This window comes from Cnephaeus nilssonii (genome assembly GCF_951640355.1).
Source record: "Cnephaeus nilssonii genome assembly, chromosome: 2".
Classification (NCBI taxonomy): domain Eukaryota; kingdom Metazoa; phylum Chordata; class Mammalia; order Chiroptera; family Vespertilionidae; genus Cnephaeus; species Cnephaeus nilssonii.
This window is the reverse complement of record NC_137073.1, coordinates 16,109,097-16,130,981: the sequence shown is the minus strand read 5'-3', so window position 1 is coordinate 16,130,981 and position 21,885 is coordinate 16,109,097. Positions and strand designations below refer to the sequence as shown.

The 21,885-nt window shown below is 45.5% G+C and overlaps 1 protein-coding gene across 1 annotated transcript in view; it reads left to right on the top strand.

Moving 5' to 3' along the window:
- TRAP1 (TNF receptor associated protein 1) overlaps window positions 1-21,885 on the top strand; it is a 58,417-nt gene that overhangs the window by 19,356 nt on the left and 17,176 nt on the right. Inside the window, exons 2-8 of the mRNA XM_079799135.1 lie at window positions 12,178-12,342; window positions 13,172-13,254; window positions 14,331-14,471; window positions 17,218-17,289; window positions 19,015-19,175; window positions 20,323-20,432; window positions 21,136-21,209. Of these exons, the coding sequence (XP_079655261.1) occupies window positions 12,178-12,342; window positions 13,172-13,254; window positions 14,331-14,471; window positions 17,218-17,289; window positions 19,015-19,175; window positions 20,323-20,432; window positions 21,136-21,209 (806 nt within the window). The remainder of the gene's footprint in view (window positions 1-12,177; window positions 12,343-13,171; window positions 13,255-14,330; window positions 14,472-17,217; window positions 17,290-19,014; window positions 19,176-20,322; window positions 20,433-21,135; window positions 21,210-21,885) is intronic.

Here is a 21,885-nt window from a genome sequence, read left to right as displayed (position 1 = left end):
AAGCTGTAAGTTCCCTGCTGCGTGCTTCTCTACGTGTATTCCACAACTTTCAATGTATTGTATTTTCATTGTCATTTAGTTTGAAATAGTATTATCTAATTTCCCTTGTGATATCTTCCTTGCCTTATGGCTTATTTAAAATGTTTTTTAATTTCCAGATACTTGAGTTTTCCTAGGTATTTTATTATTATTGACTAGAGGCCTGGTGCACAAAATTCGTGCATGGAGGGGTTGTGTGTCCCTCAGCCCAGCCTGCACGCTCACCAATCTGGGACATCGCTCTCACAATCCAGGACTGCTGGCTCCCAACCACTTGCCTGACTGCCTGCCTGATTGCCCCTAACCGCTTCTGCCTGCCAACCTGATCAACCCCTAACCCAGTGATGGGCAACCTTTTGAGCTTGGTGTTTCAAACTTGGCCAAAAAACTGAGCATAACTCGGGTAGTGTGTCCCTTTGAGGAAAAAACATTATTTCGTGATATTTATAGTTTAAATAACATAAATGTCTCATCCTTGGCATGCGGCCGCCTCAGAGGCCACGTGTCATCAGAAATGGCACTGACACGTGTGTCAGAGGTTCGCCATCACTGCCCTAACCACTCCCCTGCCAGCCTGATGAATGCCTAACTGCTCCCCTGCTGGCCCGATTGCCCCTAACTGCCCTCCCCTGCCTGCCTGGTCACCACTAACTGCCCTCCCTTGCTGGCCCGGTCACCCCTAACTTCCCTCCCCTGCAGGCCCGGTCACCCCCAACTGCCTTCCCCTGCAGGCCTGGTCCCCCCGAACTGTCCTCCCCTATAGGCCCGGTCACCCCTAACTGCCCTCCCCTGATGGTCTGATTGCCCACAATTGCCCTCCCCTGCCGGCCATTTTGTGGCGGCCATCTTTGACCACATGGAGGTAGCCATCTTGTGTGTTAGAGTGACGGTCAATTTGCATATTACCTCTTTATTAGATAAGATTCTGACTTAATTCTGTTGTATCGAAGAGCTTACTCTTATGATTTCAGACCTAAATTTATTGAGACTTGTAGCCCATTTTATGATCTACTAGTGAATGTACCATGTACACTTCAAAAAAATGTATTCTTTTTAAAGAACTGTATTTTGCAGTTGAGTATAGTATTCTATAAATATCAATTAAGTTAGAGTGTTTCACACAGTAGTTCAGATGATCTGTGTCTTGATTTATTTTATTTTTTGATCTAGTTCTATTTTTTGCTGAGAGAGGGATATTAAAATCTCCAACTATGACTGTGGAATTGTTTTTTATTTTTTTTTTATTTTTAATCTTTATTGTTGAAAGTATTACATATGTTCCCTTTTCTTCCCCCATTGACCCCATCTAACCCACACCCACCTCCCACCCAAAGCCTTCATCACACTATTGTCTGTGTCCATGAGTTATGCATATATGCATACAAGTTCTTTGGTTAATCTCTTCCCACCCACCCACCCTGTCTTTCCTCTGAGATTCAACAGTCTGTTCAATGCTTCTGTGCCTCTGGATCTATTTTGTTCATCAGTTTCCACATAAATTAGATCATGTGATACTTGTCTTTATTTTTGTTTTGTTTTGTTTTCATATTTTTTTATTGATTTCAGAGAGGAAGGGAGAGGGAGAGAGAAATAGGAACATCAGTGATGAGAGAGAATCATTGATTGGCTGCCACCTGCATGCTCCCTATTGGGGATCGAGCTCACAACCCAGGCATGTGCCCTTGACCAGAACCGAACCTGGGATGCTCTATCCACTAAGCCAAACCGGCTAGGGCTTCGTGTTTTTTTTTTAATTCTTTCAGTTTTAACTTCATATATTTTGAAGTTCTGTTATTAGGCAGATACATTTGTGATTTAGTTTTCCTGATGAATTGTATTTGTTTTCATCCTGAAATATCCTTTTTTTTCTGGTAATACTTTTTATTTTGAAGTCTCTTTTATCTGCTATTAATATAATCACTCCGGCCTTCTTATGTGTACTTTTTATATGGGATATCTTTTCTATCCATTTACTTTCAGAGTACCTATGCTTTTGCATTTAAAGTAATTGTTTTGTAGACAGTATATGTAATTAGGTCTTGCTTTATCAGTTCTGACAATCCTTGCCTTATAATCGGCAATTAGTCTATTAACATAAAATGTAACTATTGATATAGTTGAATTTATCTCTACCATTTTATTTGTCCCTTTTCATTTTCCCCCTCTCTTCTTCCTTTCTTGCCTTCTTTTGGATCAAGTAAATTTTTTTTGAATTCTATATAAGTTTATCTAATGCTTTTTTTAGCTATACCTTCTCTTTTTTTAAAAAAATTGATTTTAGAGAGAGGAAGGGAGAGAAACATCGATTTGTTTTTCCATTTATTTATGCATTTGAACTTTCTCCAAACATTTTCTTTCTTAAGTTCAGTAATTACTTCAGTAAGATTTGTTTTAAGAATATCAATACTCTACACTTAAAGCACTTCACTTTCTACTTATGTATCAAATAAAGATTTGTATTCCCTCAAAAATGTCTTAAGTTCTTACCACTGGTATGCTCAAACATTTTCACTGTATTATGTTTCAGGGCTTGTGTGAATAATTTTCTACTAAGGTATACTTATACTTTTATACTTATACTTATACTTATACTTATACTTATACTTATACTTATACTTATACGTACATCCTGTCAAGAAACATCAACTCCCTGAATACAAAGAAACAAAACAAGTAACAAAGAGAGGGCCACCGCTGAATGGTCAAAATATAGGACATAGCCCTGGCTGGTGTGGCTCAGTTGGTTGAACGTCCTGTGTACCAGAGGGTAGCTGGTTTGATTCCTGTTTAGGGTACATGCCTGGGTTGGTTGCAGGTTTGGTTTCAGTTGGGGTGCATGCAGGAGTCAGCCAATTGATGTTTCTCTCTCACATTGATGCTTCTCACTGTCTCTCTCTAAAATCAATAAAATCATATTAAAAAAAAAAAAAAATATATATATATATATAGTCCTGGCCAATGTGGCTCAGTTGGTTGGGCATTGTCCCATGTACCAGGAGGTTGCTGATTTGATCAGGGGCACATGCAAGGTTGCAGGTTCAATCCCTGGTGGCGGGTGTGCAGAAGGCAGCTGATTGATGTTACACTCTCACATAGATGTTTCTCTCTCCCTCTCCCTTCCTCTCTAGAAATCAATAAACTACTCTTTAAAAAAATTTATATATATACACACACACATATATATATACACACACATATATATACATATGGTCCCCAAAACTGTATACACATACTTTGAATAATTATAAAGGCACTAGAGGCCCGGTGCATGAAATTCGTGCATGGGGGTGGGGGTGTCCCTCAGCCCAGCCTGCACCCTCTCCAATCTGGGACCCCTCGAGGGATGTCCGACTGCCAGTGGGATCGGGCCTAAACGGGCAGTCAGACATCCCTCTCACAATCCAGGACTGCTGGCTCCCAACTGCTCGCCTGCCTGCCTTCCTGATTGCCCCTAACTGCTTCTGCCTGACAGCCTGATCACCCACTAACCACTCCCCTGCCAGCCTGGTTGATGCTTAACTGCTCCCCTGCCAGCCTGTTTGCCCCCAACTTCCCTCCTCTGCCGGCCTGGTCACCCCTAACTGCCCTCCCTTGCAGGGTTGATCGCCTCCAACTGCCCTCCCTTGCAGGCCTGGTCCCCCTCAACTGCCCTCCCTTGCAGGCCTAGTGCCTCCCAACTGCCCTCCCCTGCTGCCCATCTTGTGGTGGCCATCTTGTGTCCACATGGGGGCAGGATCTTTGACCACATGGGGGCAGCCATATTGTGTGGTGGAGTGATGGTCAATCTGCATATTACTCTTTTATTAGATAGGATTGTTTATTAAAATACATTTCATTTTCAAAAGTGAGCTATCAGCTGTTAAAGTGTGTATACATTTTAAAAAACATATGACATATATATGATGATTCGCTCTCATCATTGATGTTTCTATTCCTCTCTCCTCCTCTCTTCCTCTCTGAAATCAATAAAAACATTTTTTTAAAGTGCATAACTTAAGATGCAGTTATGAAACAACATCATAGTAAGGACTATGGCTGATAGATGGTGATCTTTTTAAAAAGCAAAAGAAATACCCATTCTTGTTTTTATTGATTTTAGAGAGAGGGGGGAAGGAAGAGGAGAGACAGAGAGAGAGAAAACCATTGATTGGCTGTCTCCTGGGGTGAGCCCACAACCCAGGCATGTGCCCTGACTGGGAATTGAACCGGCAACCTCTTGGTGCATGGGATGATGCTCAACCAACTGAGCTACACCTGCCAGAACCTCATTGTGCTTTGACTCATTTGGCGGTTCCTATAGGCAGTTGAATTTTTAATTGCTGCTTACTAGTTAAAAAAAAAAAAAAAAGTGCTTTGTAGGACCACTAACACTGTCTGTTGGCTGACCTAGTATTCTTCTGCTTGAGCACAGTGATGTTTATGCTGATAAAACATTTAATGATTGTAAAAAGAGCTGCTTTCCTACTAGATGCTTTGGCTTCCCCAAAAAATGTGGATTTTTTGCCTTGAAAAGGTTTGATACTAAGAAATATATAAGCTTGTTAATTTGGTAACATAAGCTATACATTAACAAAAAGTTAATAGTAGAAGAAATACCATAAGCTGGCTTATAACAGAAATTTTAAATAAGCAGCACAGAAAATTAGTGCTCTGAATTTATAGTAGGGAGAGATTATTGTGAACTCCGGGGACAGGAGACTTGATGGAAGAGAGGCCTCACACTGGGCCCTGAAGCAGTTCAGGTGGAAAGATGGGATGTGGTTGCAGGTAGAGGAAAGAGCATGAGCACCAGCAGATGTGTGTGTATGTGTGTGTGTGTGTGTGTGTGTGTGTGTGTGTGTGTGTGTGTTTTGTGAAATTCAAATTATTGGTGCTTCCCATTTTGTGTAACCCCAAACCACGGAATAGTTTAACATTGTGACATTGTAGCCTGATACTGAGGTTTGTGGTTTTCTCATAGGGTGTAGAGGAAACATGAAGACAGATATTGTGCACAGAGTGTGTTTGTATCTGGCTCAGGCAGGCTTATTGCATCATTGGTTTATTCTTAAAGACATTGTAGAAAGTTCAGTTAACCTGAAATCAAACCTGTTCTTAATAGTGCTCTTGATTAATCTAATCTTGGAATTATGTTGAAAAGTCTTCAAATCCTGGTTGGAAATATAGATTGCGTATTTTTTTCCCTTTCCCAAACTATAATCTATTATAAACAACATATTAAATACTTTTAAAAGTATTCTGAGTACTGCCCTAGCTCAGTGGTCGGCAAACTCATTAGTCAACAGAGCCAAATATCAACAGGACAACGATTGAAATTTCTTTTGAGAGCCGAAAACTGACTTCTGTGCATGGGCCATGAAGTTTCAATCGCACTGTACGTGAGCGCCCGCACGTGATATTTTGTGGAAGAGCCACACTCAAGGGGCCAAAGAGCCTCATGTGGCTCGCGAGCCGCGGTTTGCCGACCACTGCAGCTGGTTTGGCTCAGTGGATAGAGCATCGGCCTGCAGACTGAAGGGTCCCAGGTTCGATTCTGGCCAAGGGCACATGCCTGGGTTGCAGTCAGGAGGCAGCTGATCAATGATTCTTTCTCATCATTGATGTTTCTATCTCTCTGTCCCTCTGCCTCTCTGAAATCAATGAAAATATATATATTTTTTAAAAGTATTCTGAGTACCAAGTGGAGGAAAAACAAAAGATATAGGGAAAATGAAACAAGAGAAAATTGTTTAATATTGGAGTGGCAAAGGCCTTTACAAACAAGACTAATTTCCTTAATATAGGGTGTCCCCAAAAATGTATACACACTTTGAATGATTATAAAGTCAGTGTTTTAACATACATTTCATTTTGAGAATGTTAAAGAATCTACAGAAATGAGTAATGTTTTTGTCAGTGTCTATTTTCAAACTGATGGAGCAGGCACTGCTGATAATGCCAAGCAATGGAATTGCAAACATCAAGAATCATTTTGTTTGGTATGTGTGTGTCCTTAATTATTGCTGGTTAATTATTGCTGGTCAACTATTGCCAGTTTTGTACCATAACCTATATTTTATGTATCCCCATAAAAAAGTATAGTGACTAAATTTTCTTTGTTCAAAGCTTACTCTGGCTTCACCCGTTATTTCAAATCAGTTAAACCTGCAAAAGAGTGAAAATTAAGTGAGTTATCAGCTGTCAAAGGGTATATACATTTTTGGGGACACCTTGTGTGTAAAGAGCTCTTACAAATCAATAAGCAAAAGATAGAAAATATGGTAGGAAAATGATCAGAGGATATTAACAGTTCATTAACAAAAAGTATTTTAAAATATGGATAGATGCTCAATATTGCTCATAATAAGATAAATGTAAATGCAATAAAATTTTTACCTGACTTATAGACAGAGATCCAAAAGTTTCATAGTAACACTGTGTTGGCAGGAATTTGGGGTGATACACACTCTCATATGTTGCTCGTGTGAATGTAAGTTGATACAGCCTCTCTAGAGGGTGACTTGGCAGCATTGACCATATTTTAAACTAGACATAACCTTGGACTAGATGTATACTAAGATGTAAACTCATGCATAAATAAAATGACACATGTATAAGAATATTTCTAAATCACTCTTTTTTATTGTGAAACATTTTATTTTGAATTAATCTCCTACTTTACAGAAATGTTATACAAATAGTACTCATGATTCCCTCTCTCTTCACCTAGTTTCCCCTAACATTAATATCTTGCATAACTATGGTACAACTATTGACAACGGAAATAACATTAAACAATACTATTAAGTTATCTGCCGATTTTCTTTTTTACGTTAGCCAGTGTTCCCATTGATTTCCTTATTTTGGTCCAGGAATCTACATTGCACCTAGTCATGTTTCTTCAGTCCCCTACAGTCTGTGATGGTTCCTCAGTCTGTGTTTGTCCTTCAGGACCTTGGTGCCTTTGACCATTTATTCTATAGGAGGTCCCATAATTTGGGTTTGTCTGATGTTTTCTTGTCATTAGATTGAGATACATTTTTGGCAAGAACTTGACATAAGGAAGGCCATGCCCGCTCACCACACCAGGAGTTGCAGGATGTTGACTCATTTCATTCCTGATGATGGTGATTGTGATCACTTCGTTAAGGGGTATTTGCTACTTTCTCCACGGAAAACTGGTTTTTCTCTTTAAAATCAATAAGTATCTTGTGGGGCATAGTTTGAGATTATGCAAATATTCTGTTTCTGGTGGACCTTTAAATATCCACCAATAATTTATACCTGTCACAACTATTACTATGCTTGCTTAATGGTGATGTCTATTCCATCATTCCTTATACATATATTAATTGCAGGTCTACTGTAAGGAAGAAGTCCTTTCTCCGCCCCTCCCATTTATTTATTATTTATTTAAGTATGGACCAACAGGTACTTTCTTTCTTTGTCAGTTTGCAGCCCATTACTTTCATTATTTTCTTGCCCAGGTTGTCCTATATTTTGCTGTTGGGCACACCTTCCTGTTGGCGCCCGTGTCCTTCTGGCATGCCCCATCTCTTCTGAGTTCTTCTTCACTGTCTGGCACCCCAAGGTATTCCAGGCTTATCTTGTGTGTTTTCCAGTGGTCCTGATTCCGTTCAGCGGACAATGGTATTTACAAACCAAGATCTGGTGCCAGGGAGGGTGCCTGCACACCCTGGTTTGCCCAGGATGAAGGTGCTTCCTGGGAGATACAACTTTCAGGTGGGCAGTTCCAGGATGGTGGCTCTCCCTGGTGCCAGGTGTGCCCATTGCTACTGGGGTGGATAGAGCATCAGCCCGCGGACTGAAGGGTCCCCACAGGTTCGATTCCGGTCAAGGGCACATACCTTAGTTGCAGACTTGAACCCCAGCCATGGTCAGGGCTCATGTGGGAGGCAACTGATCAATGTGTTGATGTGTGTCTCTCATATGGATGTTTCTCTCTCTGTGTCTCTCCCCCTCCCTTCCACTCTCTATAAAATTATAATCAATGGATAAATAAAAAACAAAATCAATGGGAAAATATCCTCAGGTGAAGATTAACCAAAAAAAACAAAGAACAAAGAAGAGGTAAATTTGGACACAGGATATGCCCACAGGGAAGAGAGGGCTGTGTGATGACAGAGGCAGAGGTTGGAATGATGCACTTACAAGCCAGGAGCACCAAGGATTGTGGGCAACACCCGAAGCTTGGGAGAGGGGTGTGGACAAACGCTCCTTCAGAGCCTCCAGAAGGAGTCAGCCCTGCCCACACCTTTATTTCGGCTCTGGCCCCCACGACTGTGAGAGAATGCATTTCTGTTGTATTCATCCACCCAGTTTGTGGCATTTGGTTACACAGCCCTAGGAAAGGGATACACACAATCTCATTAGTTTGTAGTTTATCCTTCCTGTGTTTCTTTTGCACAGATGAGTGGAAACATAGATATTTTCCTGTATCCAGTCTTTCTTCCATGAAGGGTAGCATGCAGTAGATAACACTTTGGAGCATTATGATTATTTTTTAAACATTTTTTGTTAATCCTCACCTCAGGACATTTTCCCATTGATTTGAGAGAGTGGAAAGGAGGGAGAGAGACAGAGAGAAACATCGATGTGAGAGAGACACATCAATTGGTTGGTTGCCTTCTACATGCACCCTGACCGGTGCCAAGGATCGAGCCTGCAACTGAGGCATGTGCCCTTGACCCGAATCGAACCTGCTGCCCTTCAGTCCACGGGCTGAAGCTCTACCCACCGAACCAAACTGGCTAGGGCTGGAACATTATTTTTAACGGTACAAGACCGGAAGCAGTTTAAATATTCATAAATTGAGCACTAGTACCCATTACAGTAGAACATTTTGTGTTTGTTAAAAAGAATAAGCAGCTTATGTAATGATTTGGAATGATCCCTAAGATGTGTACTTGATTAAAATATTTATACATGTAAGAATGGAAATGTAAAAAATAAGTATGCCAGCCATATATCAAACAGCATTACCCTCCCTGTCCCCCCACCCCCCCGACACACACACACACACACACACACACACTAATCTGAGGGCAGATTTAGAACAGGTAGTTATGGAGGTCTCAAAATACTAAGAGCCGTTAGCCTGTGAATTTTTCGATTTTCTCTGATTTCTGATTTTCCTTGGGGTAGGGAAGGTTTTAGCTGAGAGGCAATGGGTGAATGCAACCTGTTCTTTTCTGAGGACCAAAAGATAGACGGCAAGGAAAGGACTCTGTTAGCAGAGCAAGGCCGGACAGGAAGTGAGGATAAATGGTAAGCCCGGCCGGAGCGGCTCAAGCGGTTGAGTGTCGTCCTGTACACTAAAAGGTTGCCGGTTGGATTCCTGATTAGGGCACATACCTGGGTTTGTTCCCGTCAGGCTCGTACAGAAAGCAACTGATCAATGTTGTGTGCACTCTCTGTAAGCATGTCCTTGAATGAGGATTAAAAAAAAGATTGCCCTGGCCAATATGGCTCAGTGGTTGGATCGTCAGTCTGTGGACAGAAGGGTTTCGGGTTCAATTCCCAGTCAAGGGCATGTACCTGGGTTGCATGTTTCACCCTCGGCCCTGGTCGGGGTGCATGCAGAAAGCAGCCAGTTGATGTCTCTCTCACATCAGTGTCTCTGTCTCTATCCCTCTCCCACTCCCTCCTTCCCTTCCACTCTCTCTAAAAATCAATGGAAAAAATATCTTCAGGTGAGGATTAATAAACCAATAACAAAAGATTAATTCAGTAAATTCTGCTTTTTTTTAAAAAAATATATATTTTATTGATTTTTTACAGAGAGGAAGGGAGAGGGATAGAGAGCTAGAAACATCGATGAGAGAGAATCATCGACCAGCTGCCTCCTGCACACCCCCTACCAGGGATGTGCCCTCAGCCAATGTACATGCCCTTGACCGGAATCGAACCTGGGACCTTTCAGTCCGCAGACCGACGCTCTATCCATTGAGCCAAACCGGTTTCGGCAGTAAATTCTGCTTTTATGCAAATGGAGTGGATCAAGAATACTTGACTCCAAATAAATTCACCAGTGAGGAAAACCAGCATCTCTTCTTGAGGGTGTGATATCTAATGTTTGGGGGGGGGGGGTCAAAGTGCTCCCTATGTCTCAAGACCGAGCTTGAATGGTATATGGAGAGAAGGGTAGAGGCACCCCCGGTGCTGGTTACCATACAGGTAGGGGCACGAGGTGTTTGAAGGATGTCAGCAAACCTGGGTTGGGCTTCTGGAAGGAGGTAGAATCCTATTGGTTTGTGGGGTGGGTTGGTGGAGGGCCTGGAATATCATCCCGAAGCATTTAGAGTTGACAAGGTTGCATTCAGGAATAAATCCTCCAAAATTGGGGAAGAAAGATGGAATTGGTGTCAGAAGATGAATGTGTAGAAATTTAAGGGATGGATTGGAGAGAACGTTGTGTAGGAGACCAGCTCAAAGGTAGGCAGGGACAAGGGAGTGGACGGGGGAGGCCCACGTGCCTGGAGGGAATAGGGGCCATGGTAAGTGCTACCTACATGTCACTACTGGAAGAAGACTTGGGAAGACGGCACCTCTGCCCTTCCCTTTGGCCAGGCAGAAGGGAGTGGTTGCCAGGTGGAAGCGGGTAAGAGGAATATTAGATGAAAGAATGTCTAAAATGCTTTCAGTGTTTGCTGAGCTTTCTCCTCTCCTCTTCTGGAGGACCTCCTTCATCCTCATTTTAGTGGCTCCGACGCTCACACTCCTGTCAGTCTGTCTGGCTCACAGTGTTTCATGTAGAATTTAAATCCAGATCCCATCCTGAAGAGAACTTGGGTCTGACGTCCCTCCGACATCTCTTCTTTATCCCGCTCTCACTGGTTTTGTCCCTGAAGTCTAACTGTGCTTTAAGGCAGAGGGCCCCACCTTTGGTGGGAAACCTGCTGATGTCTCCGAATGTGTCCAGGAGTGCTGTCCCTGGTGGGAAGAGCTCACGTGGGCTCTCTGCCTGGGGTGGGGCTGGCCGGGAGCTCAGGGACTTCAGCTCCCCTGGCCTGGTGCAGAGCAGCCCTGTAACCAAATACCCTTTACTTCCAGAAGAAAGAGATACCCCAGGCTTTTTGTTTGTTTTGCTCTTTTTTTTTTTTTTCTTAGCTCTATGGGTAAACACTGAGATTAGGCACAGAGAATTAAAAATGTAGACTGTTTGGAAATTGAATATTTTTTGAGTTAGGATAGATGTTTGTAAGGTATTCCACATAGAGGTAATGGCTAAGGCCATGCTATTTATAAATCCAGGAATAAGCTAAAGAAAAGTCAACTTCGTATACCTTGTAGGCATGTGGAAGTTGATATGTTGATTTTAAAACCATAAAGTTATTTCTGGACATTCTGTCAGGCACAGTTCAGCAAGGTCTAGACTTCCACACGGAGGGTCTTGCATGTCTGACCTGTATCCTTGAAAAGCATTGGCCATGAAGCACAAACTGATGCCCGTCCCCAGGCTGGTGGTCCTGGAGTTGGTGCGTGACACTGTCCTGAGGGGCTGTAGTGAGGATTGATTCCTGCCAGGTACAGTGGAGGTGTCCATATGTGTTTGTAGCATCTGTCAGCCGGGCTGGGGACACCAGCATCAAATGACGGGTTTCCACTGTGCTGAGCAGGTTACAGCAAACGTGAGGGTGTGAGGCCCCTTCCTGAGGTAAAAGAGATCCCTTGCTACTTTTCATTTTTTAAATACACTAATTAAAAAACAAACAAACTGACAGTTTCAGACAAAAAAAGGAAAGTAAAGGAATCAACAAAGATCCTTTAGAAGAGGAGACTGTTTCAGAATCTTAACATTTAAAAGTTTGGATTCCTCTCAAGGGGACATATTTTTTACATTTCTTCATTGCAGTTAACAAAGTGAGGAAGGCTGGCGTGTTATTATTCAGGCTCCTGTGGGGGGCTGTGAGCATTGAGGGATGAGAGATGTTTGAGTTTGGGGACTTTATACAAGATCTCACCGGGGGATGTGGGAAGTGGCGCCAAGTGGCCCCTGCCTGCCTCCGGAATTCTGCCCCTAAGTTCTGATACTTCCTGGTGTTTGACTTGTGAGAGGATGTGTTACCAAGTGTGTTGGTGAGCACATTAGGTATCCGTTCCCGGGGGCTTACTCTTTGTGCATGTTTGTCTTTTCAGGAACATCAGTTCTGTGTCCTTGGAGAGCCCCAGTCCAGTCCTGTCGCCCCAGGCGAAACCTGGCTTTGAGCTTCCACATTGCACGTCCATTCAGCTCACAAGCTGCTGAGGACCAGAAGGAGGAGCCCCCACGTTCCATCATTAACAGCACAGAGACCGTACAGGGTACTGCATTCAGCTGAGTTGGGGTCTGGGAAGGCTTAGCACCTGGCTGACTCGTGAGGGCAGGTGTTTGAGGTGGAAGTAATGATTGATGGAACCACCCGCTCCAGACACAGGAACGTCTTGGTTGGAGTGAGTGTTCCTCAAAACAATGAATGCGTCCTGGGAACTCCTGACTATCATTCTGGTGTTTTGCCCCCTCTAGTGGTCACCCATGGGTTTGCGATGGGGCACCTTCTAAATAGTGATTCATGGCACATCTGTTAATAATCATGGAAGCCAGAAGGAAACTCATTATTGGCCAGGCCGATGCAGGACCACACTCTGAAGTTGTCCTTTCATTCCTAAGAAGTGAAGAGAAGCAGTCTCTAGAGCCAGTCCCAAAGTGGGTCCATCTCTGGCTTTCAAATGAGACAACAGAATCTTTGATGTTTAGGTTAAGAGAGTGAGGTTTTCTTGTTTTTCTGCTTTGTAAGTAATTAATTTGGAAACCAGTGTTTTGAAGACTAGAATCCAGGGTCTGGTTGTTGAGCCAGTCCGATTCTCATGACTGGACACTTTGGGAAGTACCGGCCTCTGTAGCCTCGGTGGGAGGCGGGTGAGAGTTGTCTCCCTTTGCCCTTTTCTGTGGAGAAGGAGGGGACCCACTAGGTTTGTTCTGCTCCTGAGATCCTGCCATAGAGCCCCAGAGAATTGGTTTCTTTCTTCTTTATTTACTCTGGCAAAATGTTTAAAACTCATTACCTTAAACATTCTTTTGAATGTTACATAGCATATTCTTCCACAAAAATAGAAATTAAACTTCATTGCTTTGTCTGTGATTCATTACTAGGTTCTGCTTCCAAACATGAGTTCCAGGCTGAGACAAAGAAGCTTTTGGACATTGTTGCCCGTTCCTTGTACTCAGAAAAAGAGGTGCGGTACCTTCAGTCACTCCTAGCATGGCAAACTGTTTTTATACCATTCTGGGGAAGATGCCAGATAGTATATTAGCTGTGAGAATGCACTAAATTTAGACGGATCCTGATCTTAGTTACCAGCAAGAGTATTTTTGCCAAAATCTGCTTAAGTAAATATATCTAGATGATTCTTTGGGCCAAATTGACTCTGGAAATTAATTTTGCTGATAATTTAAAAGCCCCTTTTCTCATCAACTGGTGTACTTCCTTCATTCTAGCGGGGTATCGGGCCGGAGGAAGATCTCTTGGACTTCTGTGGAGTGGAGCAGGGAGGGGCTACTCAGGACCTTTTTGAGGAGATTAAAACTCATCTAGGGATGACAGGCCATGAAGAAATTAGAGAACAAAGAGACCATCTTTGTTTCCATATTCATTATTACTAGATTGCAAAGAAGAATTTTGAAGAAGGGGAAAGCACCAACTTCCAAAGTTAAAAGGGACTTTTCAGGAAATATTCCCAGATCTTGTGCTCATAAATATTATATTTATGTATCTTTTTGATGTCCAGCTTCTGTCCCCTGGGGGGTCAGATCAGCCCACTTCTCCCCTCCCCCACCCCTGCCCCACCTGTGTGCTGGCCTCACTGTGAGTGGAAGGTCTGTTTGAGGGAAAGGTGCTCTGCAGACACTGGTGGCTGAGGGGGCCTGTGGCTCTTCTTTATCCTGAACATGACAGGCCGGTTTTTGATGATCCTCCAGTAAATGAAGCCAAAGCCAGAGAGTCTTTCTTCCGTGAGTAGGAGAAAGATGTTTGCGAAATATTTTGTCATCCCTGGGCAAGAGATGGGAAAGACGTGGTTTCTCAGAGGGTTCTTCTTAAATTTTTAGTTAACAGATTGACACCTACCTTCAGGCTTGATTTTCAGGAGGAACCATCAGTAGAGTTGGAGAGTACTGTATACAGCTGTGGAAAGTCTTTATGGGCAAAAACCGAAGATTGTGTGGCAATTCTCCCCTGCCTTCTAGCAGTTGCTGCAGATGCTGCTATCCAAATAGATCCTGCAGTGTTAGCATCTTATTTTCATTCCTGTAGGTGTTCATACGGGAGCTGATCTCCAATGCTAGTGATGCTTTGGAAAAACTGCGTCACAAGCTGGTGTCCGAAGGCCAGACGCTGCCAGAAATGGAGATTCACTTGCAGACTGACACTGAGAAAGGCACCATCACAATCCAGGTACCTCCTCCCGTGTCCCTGCCTCTTGTGCTGATGCCACTGAGGTGCCTGGGAAGTGGTCCTCTTCACTCACTGGGATAGAGGAGATGGGCCTGCCTTTTTGTTATGCCTCTAGTCCAAAGAGTTGTGCTGACCATCTTCACAGCTATAATAACTCCTGTTTTAATATACAGTCAAAACAACACTTGTTCAGTGTAGAAAATTTGGAAAACATAAGTAGAAACGGAGGAAATTTAAAATAACCCATCTGTCTGTTTAGGTTTTTGGTACTCTTCATTTTTTAAAAATTAAATTTATTGGGGTGACATTGGTCAACATGATTATATAGGTTTCAGGTGTGGGTTTCTATGTTCCAAGATTTGTATATTGCACCGTTGTTGTTTTTAATCCTCACTTGAAGATAGTTTTTCACTGATTCCAGGTTGAGAGAGAGAGAGGAAGAGAGAGGGAGGGAGAGAAAAAGAAACACCGACATGAGAAAGAAACATTGATTAGTTGCCTCCCGTATGTGCCCTGACCAGGTATTGAACCTGCAACTTGGATATGTGCCCTGACAGGGAATTGAACCCATGACCCTTCGGTACATGGGATGATGTTCTAACTAACTGAGCCACACTGGCCAGGGCCTCAATTGTTCTTGTTCATTTGTAATGCATATTTACCCATGCACCTATATTCTGTAACACTATTTTTAAAATATATTTTTATTAATTTCAGAGAGGAAGGGAGAGGGAGAGAGAGATAGAAACATCAATGATGAGAAAGAATCATTGATTGGCTGCCTCCTGCACGGCCCCCACTGGGGATCGAGCCCGCAACTGGGCATATGCCCTGACTGGGAATCGAACCAGTAACCTCTTGGTTCCTGGGTCGACACTCAACGGCTGAGCTACACCCGGCTGGGCTGTAATACTATTTTTAATCTTAGCCTACTCTTTGAATTAACAGTCTTGCTTTTGATGAAGCAATACTTTTGGTTGCTGTTGTAACATTTTGAAAATTTTAAGGTCAAAAAGTTAGAAAGGCAAAGGAGGTTTACCAGGCAGTGACCCTGAAGGGGACATTATGATCCCGAGAAAGCTGCTTCAGAACCTGTCATCCCAGAGTCATGGTGGAATTTTGGGGTGTGCGTCTCTGTGGGGGTGGCAGGATGTGCCTCAGTTGGGCTCTAAGTGGGCATTTTTCATTTGGGTTTCCTGCCTCCACCACGTACACTGGCTAACCTGCTCAGGACTTTGCTATAGGGCGTCTTTTGTATGCTCTTGTTTACTTACTCTCTCTAGTCTCTCTATGTGTGTGCTTGTCTTTGTGGTTGTTCTAGTACGATTAATTGAGGTATGATTTACATATAATAAAATTTGTAAGTTCAGTTCATTGACTTTTGACCAGTGTACACTTTCTTTTCTGTGGAGTAGAGCAGGGAGGGGCTACTAAGAACCTTTTTGAGGAGATTAAAACTCATCTAGGGATGACAGGCCATGAAGAAATTAGAGAACAAAGAGGCTATCATTGTTTCCATGTTTATTATTACTAGACTAGAGGCCCATTGCACGAAGATTCATGCAAGAATAGGCCTTCCTTCCCCTGGCTGCCGGCACTGGTTTTCCTCCGGCACCCGGGACCCAGGCCTTCGCTCCGGCCGCCGCCTTCCCCCTTCGCTCCGGCCGGAGCGCCGCTCCTGTAGCTCCCTCTGCCCCCCGCTCTCGGCCGCTCCACACCTGTGTATGCAAATTAACCCACCATCTTTGTTGGGTTAATTTGCATACTCCTGATTGGCTGGTGGGCGTCATGGAGGTATGGTCAATTTGCATGTTTCTCTTTTATTAGTGTAGATTGCAAAGAAGAATTTTTGAAGAAGGGTAAAGCACCAACTTCCAAAGTTAAAAGGGACTTTTCAGGAAATATTCCCAGATCTTGTGCTCATAAATATTATATTTATGTATCTTTTTGATGTCCAGCTTCTGGCCCCTGGGGGGTCAGATCAGCCCACTTCTCCCCTCCCCCACCCCTGCCCCACCTGTGTGCTGGCCTCACTGTGAGTGGAAGGTCTGATTGAGGGAAAGGTGCTCTTCAGACACTGGTGGGATGGGAAAGAAGTGGTTTCTGAGAGGGTTCTTCTTGAATTGTTAGTTAACAGATTGACACCTAACTTCAGGCTTGGGTGCAGTCTGTGGCTTGTCTCTTTATTTTCTTAGGTGGCTTTTGAAAAGCAGACATTTTTAATTTTAATGAAGTCCAGTTTACCACTTTTTTCTTCCATGCTTCATGCTTTTAGTGACCTAAGAAACGTCTACCTATTCCAAAGTTATAAAGATATTCTCCTATGTTTTCCTCTAAAAGTGCTACAATCTTAGCTCTTATATTTGGGTCTGTGATCCATTTTTGTGTATGGTGTAAGTAAGCTCAGGGTTGAGATTAATGTTTTGCAGGTGGCTATGTAGTGTTTTAGCACCATTTGGTTTTCATTTCTCCATCAAATTATCTTGGAACCTTTGTTGAAAATCAAGTGACACTCTGTGCAGCTCTCTTTTTGGACCGGTTTTCTCTTTGGTCTGTGTGTCTGTTTTCTAGTGAGGTTTTCTCCTGAGGTATGGCTGATATGACTAGAATTTGTCTTTTCTGATCACCATGTGCCATTTGCTGGGCCCTGCCTGGCAAGTGTAATTGATGCCACTTACGGCTCAGGGCTGTCCCTACGCCTCCCCAGGTGCCGGCGCTTTGGCGCTTAGCGTGTCTCTCTCCTTAGGACACTGGCATTGGGATGACACAGGAAGAGTTGGTGTCCAACCTGGGAACAATCGCCAAGTCGGGGTCAAAGGTAAGCCCCTCAGTGCCCCTTCCTTCCTCTCCTTGACAGGCGGCTCCCACTGGAGAAGGAGGGTGCCAGCTCGCTCTGAACACCAGCTTCAGTAGGAATGTTACTGGTGTGAGCTCCGTGTTGGTGCTGTGGAACCACCAGGTGACATGACTTCACTGTGTGGTCAGGGGACACCTGAGGAAGTTACTGTTACTTTATAGATGAAAGGGCTGAAATAAGTACTTTTGCGTAGTTGAGAATTGACCGGCCCAAGGTTCAGAGCCTGTTGGTCTGAGTCTGGAATGTGCCATTCTGCCTCCTGAAGCTTTTCTCTAACTCATTTCTCAGTGGTTACTTGAGCTGCATAGGCTGGAGGCAAAGAGGGCAGGCAGAAGTAAGTACTCCTCCTCTCAGACAAGGGTCACAAGAAGAAAGTTGCCTGCAGTGTCTGGGCAGGATGGTCCTTCAGAAACCCTTTGTGGAGACAGGGTGCCCATTGCGGGTGGTTGGTTGCTGTGCAACTTGAAGCCTATGAGGGGAGGCAAGTGTCAGTGGTCAAGGTGTCCTCCTCCAGCGGCGTTTGTGCCAGCCCAAGACAAAGGCTGGCGGCCCTGGGCTGCCTTTGTGTTCTTGCTTGTTTTGTGGGCCTAAGTGGTGCCTAAAATGGCACTTTGTGCCAAGTGCTTGAAAATAGTCTACTTATTGGTCCAAAGTGATTTACAGAAATTTCCACTTAAAAAATATACTTTTTTATTTATTTCAGAGAGGAAAGCATCAATGTTGAGAGAGTCATACATCGGCTGCCTCCTGCACGCCCCACACTGAGGATCGATCCCACAACCCGGGCATGTGCCCTGACCAGGAATCGAACCCTGACCTCCTGGTTCATAGGTTGACGCTCAACCACTGAGCCACACCAGCAGGGCAGAAATTTCCACTTTTAAAAACTTCTTTATTATAACCTGCTCCCCCCATTACACGTATTGTATTTCTATCAGGGGAAGTCTGTGCTATCTCACTAGCTACCTGTGGCCATTTGGATTGAAATTAAAGTTAAATACAATTTAAAATTTAGTTCCTCAGTTGCACTCGTCAAATGAGGTCAGTAGCTACCATATTGGACCATATAAAACATTTACATCATCACAGAGTGTTCAGTTGGACAGTATTCATAGCAATGAGTGTATTCATTTTGCTTGATTTTTAATCTTAGGAAATTTGTTAACTTGAGTTATAATAATTAAGTGTCTGGTGGTACGTACAAAGGTGGTATGTACTTGGTATATACTGTTTCCCCATGAAGCATGGAATCCAGGAGACATGCAGAAGACACATCTGGGCATGCGTGTCACACCCCTTCACCTACTGAACCTCAGGGGCTGTCCTCAGAAGCTGCCACTTGCCCCTTTCCTGCAGGAAGGGCGTGTGCACGCACTCACCCAGCCGCTTCCTCACCCCCGGGCGTGTGGCCCACAGGCCTCCAGCCGACAGGCAGGGTTACAGCCCTGGGAAGCAGATACAGAACCGGTCCCTCTGCTGCCCAGCTTGGGGTCTTTGGGCAACTCACTTTACCGCTCCATGGCGTTGTTCTCTGTGTGTAAAATGGGTGAAAAGCAGTTGATGTGTTTGTCTGGAGGATTAAATGGTATCTTAGCCTTTGTTAGAGGGATGCACACAGGGAGTCGCAAACGTCCGTTCTCTCTTGGGAATGGAGGCCCTCCCTCTGACCAGCCTTTGCCACCACAGGCCTTTCTGGATGCGCTGCAGAACCAGGCGGAGGCCAGCAGCAAGATCATTGGCCAGTTTGGAGTGGGTTTCTACTCAGCTTTCATGGTGGCCGACAGAGTTGAGGTCTATTCCCGCTCAGCCAGCCCGGTCAGCCCGGGTTACCAGTGGCTTTCCGACGGGTAAGTGACAGCAGCTCCCCGAGTCAGACACAGGAGTGCCCCTGCCCTGGGACCACCGCAGCTCCGTGGCACTTCCTTTGGAAAGTTAGCCCCCCCCGCCCCCCGGGAAATGCCTGCGGGCCTTTCCGGGCCTTGGGCAGGGAGCTGACCCTCCTGCTCGGGAGCCAGCTCCTTGCTGATCCCAGTGGCCCCTGGTGTCTGTTTGGGCTCCATGACTGTGTTCTGGAGTGTAGACCGTCCCAGGCGAGGCTCCTTGGTACATGGTTTGGCCATTCTCCTGGTGCCCCCTGGCCTGGGCGGCGTCCCTGGACTTTGTCCTGTGGGAGCCCATTTTTGATTCCTCCCGACCCTGGAACTTCCAGGTTTGACCCACGGGCCTGGCCCTGCTTTCCCGAGCACAGGGCTTGGGTTTCCCCTCAGATGCTAGTTTTGCTCTCCAGCATGAGCATGCTCTGGATCGTGTCTTACAGGTCAGGTAAGTGCATGTAGAGGCAGTATTTGAGGAAGATGGTACCTTAGCCGAATGTGAGCTCTTGTTTCAGCAGGCCCCAAACTTCCTTCCGAACCCTGCTTTCCCGACCGAGTCTTCTGCCCTCCGCTGTGGTTTCAGCAGCACACGCAAGGGGAGCCGGGCCAGAGCACTGCTCCTCTTCCTGTCAGAATTAAGATTTCTGTTTTATTCCATGAAAGCTGTGCTCAGAGTATACTTGGGCCAAGGTAGCAACTTGTTGGGGGTTCATCCCCTCTTTTTCTCCTAAAACAGTTTCTCTGCTCTTAAGGAGACCCCTGGCTTCTGCTAGAGGTTCAGAAATGCCGTTAACAAGGGAGTTAGGGGCGGTCTCCAGGCCTCTGATTGCTCCCAGTGCCTGGCACAGCGCCCGGCCCGCTCAGGTGGACATAAAGCTCGAGAGGTTGTGCCCCTGAGACCATGCCCTGGGGAGCAGGAGGGCCCCATCCCACCTGCAGCAGCCACTGTCCCCGACAGAAAGCTGCCGGTCTCGGGGCTCAGCTGGGTAATGAAAGGTGGCGTCTGGCTTCCCTTCAGTGTCAGTGGGCTCTGCTGTGAAAACCCAGGGGGCGTCACTGCCCTGCGGTGGGATTTGTCGGTGGTAACGTGGGAACTGGCTCTCTCCCTCCTGTGTCTTAGCTCCGGGGTATTTGAAATCGCCGAAGCTTCAGGAGTTAGAACTGGAACCAAAATCATCATCCATCTCAAGTCAGACTGCAGAGAGTTTGCCAGCGAGGCCCGGGTTCGAGGTGAGCGGGAGCCTGGGCCTCTGGACATGTGGGCCGCAGCACCAGCCAGCACGACACCTCCTGCTGGCGTGTTTTAGATCCTGTCGGTGGGAGTGTGCGGGGAACACGGGCAGAGCTGGCGGCAGGGCTGTTTCCGGGCGTGGCTGCCTGGGCCTCCGAGGACGACTGAGGACAGGCTCCGGGCTGACTCCGGGGGAACGGCTGGCCCAGTCAGGAGCCGCTCTCCCTCCCTCCCTTCGGGCAGTGTGGGACTTGGGTCACGGGGAGGTCTTGCACAGTCCTTGTATCACTCCCTGTGCTGTCGCTATCGCTGGCCTGCCCCCTGGCCGGCCTGAGCCCAGGCTTCACTGAGAACCTGAGGGGGTGCTGCTGTGTGTGGTTTTCTCTGTCCACGTCTTACTAAACGCTTATCGAAGGTGCCGCGTGCTTCCCAGGGTCCACTGCCAGCTTATAAAACCGCATTCACGTGACCCAGGAGGCAGCCTGGTCTCCTGGTGGCCTGGACCTGGAGGCATCTGGTTCTGGTGTGAGTCCTGCTCAGCTCTGCGGGCAGGATGTGTCCCTGCTGTGTCCTGGCTTCCCACCTGTGCCCGGGCACGGCCCCGAGGCCTCCCCAGCCTGCTGAGTGACCCCTGCAGCAACTTCCAGAGCTTTTATTTCTAGAAGCTTCCTGTAGTCACTGTTTTTCTTTTGTCTCTTCCAGACGTGGTGACAAAATACAGTAACTTCGTCAGTTTCCCCTTGTACCTTAACGGAAAGCGCATCAACACCTTGCAGGTGAGACCCTCCGCTCCTGAAGGGCTCAGGCAGCTGTGGAGGCCAGTTGGTACATTTTGGGGCTAGATGGGAAGAAGTAGGATTGGATGATGTCAGAATCCCAGGACAAGGTGTTCTTTGTGGAGAGGTGAGATCCATGATGCAAACGAGGTCCCCCCCACCTCATCCCTGTGCACCTTCTGTAACACGCACACCGCACGTTTCACCCTACAGAGCGCAGGGCCGTGGTTCCCAGTGTATTCAGAGCCATGCAGCCATCAGCACAGTCTATTCTAGAACCTTTCGTCCCTCAGAGAAAGCCCTGTACTCATTAGCGGTCACTCCCCACCTACCCCCAGTCTCTGGCAACCACAATCTACTTCCTGTCTCTGGACTTGCCTATTCTGGACATTTCATATAAATGGAATCAGTGCTGTGGCCTTTTGTGTCTGGCCTCCCATCATAATGTGTTCAAGGTTCACTATGTTGTCCTTTTTGGGCTGAGTAATATCCCATCATTTGGCTAGACCCGTGGTCGGCAAACTGCGGCTCGCGAGCCACATGCGGCTCTCTGGCCCCTTGAGTGTGGCTCTTCCACAAAATACCACGGCCTGGGCGAGTCTATTTTGAAGAAGTGGTGTTAGAAGAAGTTTAAGTTTAAAAAATTTGGCTCTCAAAAGAAATTTCAATTGTTGTA